At 42.6% G+C, this 13,180-nt stretch overlaps 1 protein-coding gene across 1 annotated transcript; it reads right to left on the bottom strand.

Annotated features, from left to right (window-relative positions):
• Window positions 1-431: 431 nt before the first annotated feature.
• LOC139531913 (zinc finger protein 346-like) lies at window positions 432-5,578 on the bottom strand. Its single transcript, XM_071328869.1, has 7 exons — window positions 5,439-5,578; window positions 4,510-4,613; window positions 4,305-4,400; window positions 4,032-4,179; window positions 3,580-3,813; window positions 2,671-2,770; window positions 432-2,440 (listed from the first exon to the last, which is right to left on the bottom strand). The coding sequence occupies exons 1-7, from the start codon at window positions 5,521-5,523 to the stop codon at window positions 2,290-2,292; spliced, it is 918 nt and encodes a 305-aa protein (XP_071184970.1). The 5' UTR covers window positions 5,524-5,578; the 3' UTR covers window positions 432-2,289.
• Between the last annotated feature and the right edge of the window lie 7,602 nt (window positions 5,579-13,180).

Here is a 13,180-nt window from a genome sequence, read left to right on the forward strand (position 1 = left end):
GCCCTGAACATTAATCACTGTTCTAGCCGGCTACCACCCTGTACTCTACCCTGGACCTTAGAGACTGCTGGCCTATGTAGTCATTGAAAACTGGTCACTTTAATGTTTACATACTGCTTCACCCACTTTGTGTGTATATACTGTATTCTAGTCATAACTAGAAGGGGGGGTGTATTTATTATTCCTAGGTATTACTGTGCTTTATGAGCTAGCAACAAGCATTTCGCTGCACCTGGGATAACCTCTGAAAATGTGTGTATGCTACCAATAAACGTTGATTTTGAGCCAGCGTATCTATTGCTCAGGCTAGAAAGGAGTAAGTGCGCCATCCAGTGACAATGTACAGTAATGGGCTTGAAGAGCGGACAAAATGTTTGGGTGTGAGGAATACATTTTGTAAAATGAATGAATGAAAATACAGGAAATCTGACTTTAGTTAAAACATTGTTTTACTAGATACACATTTCCCTAGCACTTCTTTAGGCATACATAGTTTGTATTGAAAATAAATCTGATAATTTACAACACAATAACTAATACAACAAGAATGAGGTCTGAAATAAAAGGCCATATTTTTGCTTGTTTTACAATGTATTTAGAAGCCCTCCTCTAATGAATTACATCCAAAATTAATGTAACGTTTCTTCAGCCAAAAGGCAGGGCGACACATTCAGTAATAGATATTCAACTTGTCATGTCTGATGAAAAAAAACAATCTTAGGACATGACAAACTTTCACATAGCCAAAACAACTCGTCACAAAATGAAATAATGGGAATGGGATCTTAAGATCAATCAAAATCTATTTATGCTTTTAAAGATCAACATAGTATTTCACTTGAAACAATAAAAGTACAAATCTAGGATCCTTTACTGTCTGTCAGTAACGCAACCGGGACTGCTACGACGATTATGCACATCCAATCCCTCACTAATCCGACCCATATCCAAGTAGATATTTTTTGTCCATTCAATAAATGCAGCAAAAACATAAAAAGTATTAGCACTTACTACACCAAACATTGAGCTTTTAAAATAGCTTATTTTAGTCTCACCATCACCACTGAAACACTCTCAGATTATCTTTACATTCACAGACAAATCCCATTCCAAAAGCCACTCCCTCAGACAGAATGTTCACCAATATACAGACAATCCTTCATGACCCTACCAGCACAGATGGACAACTATGGAGTAAAACATTATGATTTCTACAACTATGACATACCACAGCAGATGTCTAGTAGAGGCATATTTCACATTGTAAGGTGCTTCATATAATTTTTCATGTGACTGAAAACAGAAATAAACAGGAATAAAAACAACAAAATTACATTGCTTTTTAAGCCCTGGTACTGACAGCGCATTCCTAATACAGAGTAAGGTTAGAGTATGACATTGCTTATCTGCTGCAACGTATTGTTAGTTTGTGACAGCTCTGTTTTTAAATTGATATGAAAGCATGTACATATAATAAAACGATTATAGGACGTACTTATCATCTGGCAGTTTTTACTTACAACAAACTAGAAGGTTCTCACAAACACTGAAGTTGGAGGATGCAGTAAATTACATGTATATAATATTTTTTTTAGAAAGTCCAAGTTACTCTCCATGTTGCTATCCGCAAACTGAAATAACTAGAACGAGTAAAAGTTCAAGAAAAATAACTTTCCGTACAGGATATGTTATTGAGAGTTTTTTCCTCTCAGCCAGTCACAGATGGCTCAAAAGATTTATGCGTTGGACAAAACTCTAGAAGGGGGGGGGGGGGGGTGTAAAACAAGGATTATGAGCCCAAATAAAAATAGAACCATAACACATAGAACCAGAACACTACTGCAAGTCCATCACACCAACGTCATATCATTGTACTGTATTATGTCGGAATTTGAAATATGACATTTTGAACAGGAATGATAGACAACATGTCCAGGTGTCTCTATACCTCTCTGGTCTGACCGACTGAGAACACAACCAACACATGTACTGGGAGACTGACCGTCTCTGAGTACAGATAGAATGAAGTAGAACTGGAGTAGATAGATAGGATTCACCTATGAGGCAGATACGACACCACAGAGAGAAGCAGGGAGGACACACTCTCTTTCCAGGGATTTTACATGACCATGTGACATGAACAGGGAAAACTCTGTGGCCTAGTTGTAGCCTGTAACAAAGAGTTTTTCCTGGTCGGGTGATGTGGTCAGGAAATCCTCCTGGCCCTAACTGAGGGACACCAGTAGCTGGTGAACTGTGGTGGAGAGGTGAGGGGTACTGGGAGTCTCTTCACTCGTAGTCCTGGTTGAAAGCGCCCCAGTCCTCCTGGACTGGTTCGGCTTCAGGCTTATAACGGTACTCAGACTGCTGGTTTTCTGCTGTGTACTGGTTTTCAGAGGGGCTGACAAATGTTGGGTTGCTCCCTTTCTTCCCTCTGACACTGGAAATATATAAACACGTGTTACAACAAAGCCATGTTAAAGACTAAAATATGAGAAAAAAAATAAGGTATTTTCTGAATACGATAACTTCTGTTTGGAGTCCAAACAGAAGTTATCTGGGCGTGCGGAGTGGTATACTCCAGTTGGTGTGTGTGCATGCAGTGGTTGTTGTTGTTTCTTCTGGCTCACGGGGCATGGGAGAGTGGAAATGAGCAAGAGGGACACATACTGGTTCTTATGTTTGGAGCCGCTGATGTGAGCTTGATACTGTTCCACAGAGTTGAGTTCAATGTTGCACACAGTGCATGGATAGCCCTTTACTGTGGAAGCTGGAGACACATATAGGAGAGACTAGTTAGCAAGGAATGCCGTTTTAGACATTACACTAACATGCAATGACCCAATACGGCATTGGTACACAAGGTCCTGTACTGTCTTGCTGCTACTGTATATGACCCTCCAGAGACAATTATTTACACTTGATAGAAACTCAAATTTACATAATCATATGGCCATATTCACAAAGTTCTAAATCAAGTGTTTTTCTTTCCACATGGGTGTCAGTGGCTGTCTGGTCTTAGTTTTGCGGGGCCTCCTTCCAAATCTCGTCTTGTCTATTAGAAGTCTGGAGAACTTCAGTATTGGATTTATTTTGCTTTTCAATGGGAGTGCTGGCTGTTAGTGCTCACATTTGATTGGCTCTTATAAATTAGGTTTCCCTTAGGGCAGCATTTCCCAAACTCGGTCCTCGGGACCCCAACGGGCACATGTTTTGGTTTTTGCCCAAACATTACACAGCTGATTCAAATGATCAAAGCATGTTGATTATTTGAATCAACTGTGTGGTGCTAGGGCTAAAACCAAAACGTGTACAGAGTTTGGGAAACCCTGCCCAAGGGAGAGCGTTTCCTTGTTTTATGCGTGCCTATTTTCTTACTGTGTCGGACAAAGTTTTAGTAGCTTGTTGCAAGTCAGAAATGTTTTATCAAATACCACCTCTATTTGGAGCTCTATACCCATGTGAAATATATACAAATATTTCCATCTAGACTCCAACCCTTTTGATCGTCTTCCTGAGGAGAACTTCCCCAGGCTTTTGAACAGAACGTGAGAAGCTTTAGGTCCTACCAGGTCCTACCTGGTGCTGTGGATGGCCCATAGGTCTCCATCAGCTTCTGCTGGGTCAGCTGTTTTTTATGCTTCTTGCCTTCGTAGTGCTGCTTGGCCATGAGGGGGTTGTTGAATGAGGCGTGGCAGATGGAACAGAAGTGGTCCTGGTTGTCCTCGGCCGGGCCTGACGATGCCACGCTGCTCGCCTCCTCTGACTGAGTCTTTTTCTTCTTCACTACTGGGGCCAAGGCCTGAGGTAGTGCTATTGGAGAGGTAGAAGGCAGATATAGAAGGCATGATATGACACATTAATCAGACAGGAAGGAGTTTACGTAATTTTTTTGCACATTTGGAAAATACAGGCATGTGAGATGAAGGAATAACACAGTAGGAGAAAAAGAAAATGTGTGCAGATGGAGTGGAACATTTAAAACAGGCTTATCTCATATGGCAATACAATCCATGTAGGCAGCCTCTTACCTGGGGGCTGGTGGCCAAAAGTCTTCAGTCTCAGGTTCTTGGTGTGCACCTTGCCCTGGTAGTGGGACTCAGCCACCACCGGAGAGGAAAATGTCATATTACATATAAGACAGGCTTTGGAGCGATCCGTCTCTTCATTACTGTTGGCCTGAATATGGGGGGGCAGCAACCGTGAAGAAGACAAAAAGGTTAAGGGAGCTCTATCCATGAACATTGTCTCTACTGAGAAGAGAAGTGCTGGATAAAACATTTTCTAGCTGAGAAGTAACTTACGCTGTCTCCCGAAGGCAACTTGAACCTTTTGATGGTGGGCTCCTCTTCTTTGTGGATGCTCATGTAGCGTCTCACTTTGTTGGCATGCTTTTTGCTCTGAAAAGAATGCGAAAACAGAACGAAATAATGAAAACATCAGCTGCTGCTCTGTATACTGATTGAGAAAACAACCATATAAGAGTCCAAATCAAGTGGGATCACTGACTTGATAATGTGCAAGTTTCTGTGAGTCAGAATTCAGGACAGCACTGCAGACTTTGCACAGGGCATCAGAAAACAGGTCACCATTCTCCTTTATCATCCTGTTTACTGAAAAATAATGGATGGCAGTGTTAATTAAACAGAAAACACAGAATCACCAAAGACTCATATAGATCTATCCATCTGTGGTATATCATTATCTATGATGCTCTATGGCCTGTGATGATGAGCTCACAGCTACGGTATAGTATTGGTTTATGCGTAGTTGTAGCTAGCTAGTAGACTTAGCTTTTAACACTTATGGCCGAGATCCTTTAACTTGTACATTCGGATACAGGCTAGGAAGTGGAAGGTATCAACAGCCAATCCAATAGGGTCTGTAAACTATAGTGAGCTTCGATTGGTCAATAACGCGATGTCGCGGAGTATTTGCATTAAGTTCAGCTTTCCCCAACTTTGGTCCGCCCTGTTTACGTCCCTTGCCCATGCTCACATCGCCCAAAGGCCCTCCCACCCGCTTCACTGAAAATGAATGGACTTCAGATGTTTCATCGCTCCCAACGTGCTATGTGGATCCCCTGTCTGCTAGCTGCGCGAGAACAACTCGGCCACTAGCTAGCTACTGATTTAGCAAACTTACTTAAGACACAGAAGACGAAAAGTACACACATATAAAAGGCAGTCTTCAGAAGGCCAAGGTGGCTTTGAAAATAGCAATCTACTAACAAACATTACTCCTTCACTAATGCCTTGCATCGACCTTGGAGCTTGAATCTCAAATGGCTAAATAGCTACCGTTAGCAAGCATAGTGGTATTGTATTACTTGAAAGCTAGCGTTGATTGTTTATGTTCTGCTCACAGCAATAATAAATAAACCATACTAGACCAAAGTGGATGTCAATGATATTGAGCATAGGATAACGCGAGTTTACCCTCCACCGCCCCTGAAGGTAAATATGGAAAATCTCCATTAGGTTCCTCGAGCGCCATGTTTTCTTTCGGCAGCAGCGAGTACATGCGTAATTGTTCTTCTTCTTTGGTGAAGTTTAACGGCAGTTGGCATCCAATATGTTGCATTACCGCCCCCAACTGAACTATAGTATAAATCCATTTCGCGTTGTGATACAAAAGGGGAAACGTAAAAAATACAAACAGTGGCGATTTTTGCATTTTAAATCTTGGTGGGGCAAAGAAACAAAAACATTTGGGATGCATGCCAGCAAAGCCACTACACAACACTAAACAATACATTAATTGCACTATAACAGTGACAAACGGTGCCCACAATCTGTTAGGGCCTACATAAAGCTGTCCCAATACCAGTCCCAACACCTTACCACTGCTACATCTGTCCCAATACCAGTCCCAACACCTTACCACTGCTATTTCTGTCCCAATACCAGTCCCAACACCTTACCACTGCTACATCTGTCCCAGTACCAGTCCCAACACCTTACCACTGGCTACATCTTTCTATCAGCGGAGTCTTGTCTGGCAGCGAAACAGTTCATTCCGCCTCATTTACTGCCTTAAAAAAAACATAGCTGATATGGCTGACTTGCTTAAACAAATGTAGTTTCTACTGACAATTGATATGTACAAACTATGGCATAAGGGGACAACAAGCGGATAAAAGGCAATCCGTAATTTCGATTAAGACATTAATGAGCAAGCTAGGACGAACATAGTCAATATAACAATTTGTTCAGCACTTTTGAAATGTACAGCGACAGAATTCAGAACATGGGCCGTTCTTACAGTGTTCTCCCTGTACACCAAGTCAGAACCGTATGATAAATAAAGGTGGCAAATAAGCAGACAATGAAAGCTCTTACAATATTCAATGATTACATTTCTCTAAAACAGGTTATAGGCTACATGTGCACCACCAAATCAGAACAGTAGGCAAAATTAAGAAGGGAAAATAGACCAAATTATCAGGGTGAGGCACATGGGCTACTAACAGCTTACTACACAACATACACCTAGTACACGTTATTAGCTACAGTATGCATATCTCCCTGGCATATTACATAATTTATGCAGCAGCATACAATACATTTTTTGACTCACCTTCTTGTGCTGTGCTCACTTGAACAGGAAGGTGGCGCGGCGGTCCTTCTTAGGCAAATTATGTCATCAAAGTCTGGCATTCTCTGGATTTATGGTGCTTTCAAGACAACTGGGAACTCTGAAAAAAACAAGGTCGAATCATGATGATGTCAGTGATCTTCAGGTTGTAGCTCTAGAAAGAGGCCAGAGTTCCTGACCTACAATTCTGAGTTGGATCACCGTTCAAAATGTATTTTCCCAGTCGGAGCTCGTTTTTTCCCTGAGTTCCCAGTTCAAATTAAAATACAAATGTATTGGTCACATACTGGAACGATGACTGGAACAAATTGCAAAAATCACTGAAGCTGGAGACTCATATCTCCCTCACTAACTTTAAGCATCAGCTATCAGAGCAGCTTACAGATCATTGCACCTGTACATAGCCCATCCAACTACCTCATCCCCATATTGTTTATTTAATTTTTTTTTTTTTGCTCCTTTGCACCACAGTATCTATACTTGCACATTGATCCTCTGCACATCTATCACTCCAGTGTTTATTTGCTAAATTGTAATTATTTTGCCACACTGGCCTATTTATTGCCTTACCTCCCTTATCTTACTTCATTTGCACACACTGTATACAGACTTTTCTATTGTGTTATTGACTGTACGTTTGTTTATTCCATGTGTAACTCTGTGTTGTTGTTTGTGTCGCACTACTTTGCTTTATCTTGGCCAGGTCGCAGTTGTAAATGAGAACTTGTTCTCAACGGGCTTACCTGGTTAAATAAAAGTGGGGGGGAAAAATACACGTGATTAGCAGATGTTATTGCAGGTGTAGCGAAATGCTTGTCTTGAACTAACTGAAATCAGATTTCCCAGTTCCGAGTTAACAGTTGTTTTGAGCGTGGAAGAAATCATGCTGAATTGACAGCATGGCCAATGTTGAATGTTTATCATTTTAAGCTTGGAAAAGAGACCCTTAAACCCAGACTTGAGACCACACAGCCACTCCACTGAATTGCAGATTAGTGATTGCTTTGCAATGCTTGCAGTTGGCCACTGATTCCTTCCAAACCACTCATTGTTGAATTTGCCATTTCCAACTTGTTGTGTAATGTTTATGTCCAATGGCCAATGAGCACCGATACGTTTTATCTATAATTTCTCTTCATTATTTCTCTTCATATGACAAGGATTTAAAAGGATTTGCCAGTATATTGTTGACTTGATTCATGATGATGACTGCTTGCTAAGATGTTGAAAATATGATCAGTCCAATCAAAGCTACCTTGAGCCTTATTGGATGGGCACTTCTAATGTAAATCTATAGCAGCATCCAAGTGGCTTGAATTTTATAGCTCTACCCTTAGATTTGCTGGTGACATAGTGTCCCCATGAGTGACAGAACACTGAGCCAATCACGGTGCAACTAGAGAACATTCCCAACCCCATACACTCCGTATTTTCCACTGGCTGCCCCACCACCACCACAGAAAAAGAGACCATGTTTGTATGTGACTTTATCAACTCAATTATTTATTTTATTTTTTACATTGTTTGCAAACTGATATGTGACAAGTATTAATGCCAAAATAACATGCAAAACATGTTCTTTTTTTTTGCTAAAAATGTGAGACTCAAAACAGGTGGCTCTGCCCCACCTGCCCTGAATGACGGATCACCACTGAAAATAAATATATTTTTAATTACCCTACCAACTAACCTTACACTCATTAAAAACCCACTACCCCATTCCACTACTTTGACCCTATCTGCTCCTGTACCATGCCAACAGCCTGGGAGGACAGGACACCACCACTCATTACACCCTGTAACTCTTCTGAAGTCAAATCTCGTACACACAAATACTTCCCTGCAGCTACCACTACATCTATTTTCTGTGATTTAAGTTCCACTTCTGCGGTACAGTTGATAACCATTGCTTAGAAGCCAGCTAACCTTACTGAAGCATATATCACTCATTGGCCTATCCCTCTGTGCTGGCACAGATCTACTAGTCACAGGGATCCTCTCACCCTTGATCTTTCATCCTTTACTTTCTTCACTGCTTTAGCATACGACAGCTTCTGCAATACTCTGAGTCTACCCACCTCAAGCTTTCTCTCTCGCACCGGACACTTCCGATCCCCAGCAACATGGGCACCCCTACAGTTAACACACACAACTTTATCCACTGAAACTACACAATCCTCTATCCCATGCCTTCTTGCACATTTCCCACATATTGTAATCTCCCTCCTACAAACTTCTGTAACTTGACCATAAACGTTGCACATGAAACAGCACAGTGGATTCAGCACAAAAGCTCTAAAAGGATAACTGATATATCCTAGCATGGATCGGGTTCTGAGCTCTTCACCACACCTTCCACCATTCCTCTTCTCCTGACTTTGCTTGAGGCCCGGTGGCATCCCGATGGCATTCTTTGAACATCAAGTGCTGACAATGTACAGAAGAGCTGTGTGCCACAGATTTTACAGGCTTTCTTCTATTTGTGGTGTACTTCAATCTAATCTAAATTACTGAACAGTGACATCAGAATCAGGTTTCATTTTATTAACAAGATTAAAACAAAATTTTAGTACAAAGTACTTTGGTTCACAGTGCACACAAAGAACCGAGTCTGCGTCCATCTAGGGAGGTGTGAGAGGTCAAAACAAAGGACTATTCGGCATGATTGGCTGGCCTTGAGTTGAGTTGTCCTCTCCTAACCACGTCTTTCTGCCATGGCACAATTCCAGGGGCTGCAAGGATGAGGAGCCATGTGTGGTGTCTGGTTTCCTTCAGACCAAGACTCTTCCTAGAGCTGGCCACCCGGCCAAACTGAGCAATCGGGGGACAATGGCCTAGGTCAGGGAGGTGACCAAGAACCTGATGGTCACTGACAGAGCTCCTCTGTGGAGATGTGAGAACCTTCCAGAAAGACAACCATCTCTGCAGCACTCCACCAATCAGTCCTTTATGGTAGAGTGGCTAGACGGAAGCTACACCTCAGTAAAAGTTACATAACAGCCTGCTTGGAGTTTGCCAAAAGGCACCTAAAGGACTCTCAGAGCATTATAAACAAGATTATCTCGTCTGATGAAACCAAGAGCTCTGTCAGGGTGACCATTGGGTTCTTGGTCACCTCCCTGACCAAGGCACTTCTCCCCTGACTGCTCAGTTTGGCTGGGCGGCCAGCTCTAGAAAGACTCTTGGTGGTTCCAAACTTCTTCCATTTAAGAATGATGGAGGCCACCGTGTTCTTGGGGACCTTCAATGCTGCAGAAATGTTTTGGTACATTTCCCCGGATCTATGCAGTAACACAATCCTGTCTCGGAGCTCTACGGACAATTCCTTCGACCTTATGACTTGGTTTTTGCTCTGACATGCACTGTCAACTGTGGGACTTTATATAGACAGGTGTGTGCCTTTCCAAATCATGTCCAATAGATTGATTTTATCACAGGTGGACTCCAATCAAGTTTGAGAAACATCAAGGATTATCAATAGAAACAGGATGCACCTGAGCTCAATTTCTTGTCTCATAGCAAAGAGTCTAAATAATTATGAGCATAAGGTATCAGTTTTTTATTTTTAATACCTTTGCAAAAATTTCTAAAAAACTGTTTTCACTATGTCATTATGGGGAATTGTGTGTAGAATTTTAGAATAAGGCTGTAACGTAACAATGTGGAAAAAGTGAAGGGGTCTGAATACTTTCTGAATGCACTGTACGTGTGAACAACATACACAACTCCGATATAAAATATTTTTCTCAAAGTTGCTGACATGCAAGAACAAGATGTCAGGACAAGTGCAGTATTATCATAAGGAGACAAACTTGGATTAGGGAGGAGAGGCAGAGGAGGTTGAAGAGAGAGGGAGGAAGAGGGTGTGCTTGAATTGTTTAAGAACTTAGGAAAATGGGAGATGGTTTGTTGAAAAATGGTAGAAAATGTAAACAGAGTGGACTGTACAACGGATCGAAGACAGGAGGAGAAATGGAAGTGAGTGAGGGCGAAGTATCAGAGGTCAAATCAAATTTTATTTGTCACATGCGCCGAATACAACAGGTGTAGACATTACAGTGAAACGCTTACTTACAAGCCCTTAACCAACAATGCAGTTTAGAAAAATACCTAAAAAATAAAAGTTACAAATAATTAAAGAGCAGCAGTAAAATAACCATAGCGAAGCTATATACAGGGGGTACCAGTACAGAGTCAATATATGGGGCACCGGTTAGTCGAGGTAATTGAGGTAATATGTACATATATGTAGAGTTATTAAAGTGGTAGGTGTGGTGAAGTTCTCGGAGCCCGAGGCTTGCACCGAGGGTCAGGATAAAGATGAATCTGACAGTAATGAAGAGTCTGACATTTTGGGAAAAAGTGGACCCCTGATTTTGGCTGATCCATGGTTTCAGGGTAGTGAAAAGGGGGTTAGGTGCTGTGGAATCGGTGACGGTAACTCGGAGTGGTCTTGTGAAAATTGTTTGTGTTTCTGTTGGTCAGAGGGAGCACGTGCTCCACATCAAACTGAGGATAAGAGATGTGAATTGTTTTGCTCTCAAGAAAAGGGCGCCATGGAAAAGAGTGAATACTGGGGTAGCGGTAAATGTGAAAGTGGACCAACTGAAGGGGAAGATTCTCGGTGTTTGTGATGCTCATCATTTGATGTGACGCAGACAGGGTGGAGTGAGTGGAGAAACAAGTCAGTTTGTTCTTTTGAGTTTGGATGTTGAGGCTTTGCCCGACAAAGTGATGTTAGGATATATCAGTTAACCAGTACAAGCTTTGTACCGAATACATTACCCTGTTACCAGTGTCAAGCTTATGGGCATGTGACAGCAGTGTGTAGGAGGGAGGTTCCTAGGTGTGAGAAGTGTGCAAAAGGGCCTGAGACAAAGGAATGTGTAGAATTGGGGAAAGAAGCGGTATGTGTAAATTGTAGGGGTGCCCATCAAATAATTTTATTGGTCACATACACATATTTAGCAGATGTTATTGCGGGTGTAGTGAAATGCTTGTGTTCCAAGCGCCGACAGTGCAGTAGTATCTAACATTTCACAACAATACACACATCTAAAAGTCAAATAATGGAATTAAGAAATATATAAATATTAGGAAGAGCAATGTCGGAGTGGTATTGAATATACAGTAGAAAACAGTATATACATATGAAATCTGTAAAGCAGTATGTAAACATTATTAAAGTGACTAGTGTCCCATTTAAAAAAAAAAAGTGACCAGTGATTCCATGTCTATGTACATAGGGCAGCAGCCTCTAAGGTGCAGGGTTGAGTAACCGGGTGGTAGCCGGCTATTGATGGCTATTTAACAGTCTGATGGCCTTGCGATAGAAGCTGTTTTTCAGTCTCTCGGTCCCAGATTTGATGCACCTGTACTGACCTCACCTTCTGGATGATAGCGGGGTGAACAGGCCGTGGCTTGGGTGGTTGATGTCCTTGATTATCTTTTTGGTCTTCCTGTGACATTGGGTGCTGTAGGTGTCGTGGAGGACAGGCAGTGTGACCCCGGTGATGCGTTGGGCAGACCGCACCACCCTCTGGAGAGCCCTGCGGTTGCTACTGGTGCAGTTGCCGTACCAGGCGGCGATACAGCCCGACAGGATGCTCTGAATTGTAAAAATCTGTAAAAGTTTGTGAGGGTCTTAGGGGCCAAGCCTAATTTCTTCAGCCTCCTGAGGTTGAAGAGGCACTGTTGCGCCTTTTTCACCACACTGTCTGTGTGGGTGGAACATTGAAGATGGTCAGTAATGTGTACACCGACGAACTTGAAGCTTTTCACCTTCTGCACTGCGGTCTTGTCGATGTGGATGGTGGCGTGCACCCTCTGCTGACTCCTGAAGTCCACGATCAGCATTTTATTTTGTTGACGTTAAGGGAGAGGTTATTTTCCTGGCCTCACCTCCCTGTAGGCTGTCTCGTCATTGTTGGTAATCAGGCCTACTACTGTTGTGTCGTCTACAAACTTGATGATTGAGTTGGTGGCGTGCGTGGCCACGCAGTCAACAGGGAGTACAGCAGGGGGCTGAGCAAGCACCCTTGTGGGGCCCCTGTGATGAGGATTACCATAGTGGAAGTGTTGTTTCCTACCTTCACCACCTGGGGGTGGCCCGTCAGGAAGTCCAAGACCCAGTTGCACAGGGTGGGGTTCAGACCCAGGGCCCCAAGTTTAATGATGAGCTTGGAGGATACTATGGTGTTGAAGGCTGAGCTATAGTCAATGAACAGCATTCTTACATAGGTATTCCTCTTGTCCAGATGGGATAGGACCGTGTGCACTGCGATGGCGATTGCATCGTCTGTGGCTCTATTGGGACGGTGTGCAAATTGAAGTGGGTCTATGCTGTCAGGTAAGGTGGAGGTGATATGATCAAAGCACTTCATGATGACAGAAGTGAGTGCTACGGGGCGATAGTCATTTAGTTCAGTTACCTTAGCTTTCTTGGGTATAGGAACAATGGTGGACATTTTGAAGCAAGTGGGGACAGCAGATGGGATAGGGAGAGATTGAATATGTCCGTAAACACACCAGCCAGCTGGTCTGCACGTGCTCTGAGGACGCGGCTAGGGATGCCGTCTGGGCC

The sequence above is a fragment of the Salvelinus alpinus genome, chromosome 1 (assembly GCF_045679555.1).
Source record: "Salvelinus alpinus chromosome 1, SLU_Salpinus.1, whole genome shotgun sequence".
NCBI lineage: Eukaryota > Metazoa > Chordata > Actinopteri > Salmoniformes > Salmonidae > Salvelinus > Salvelinus alpinus.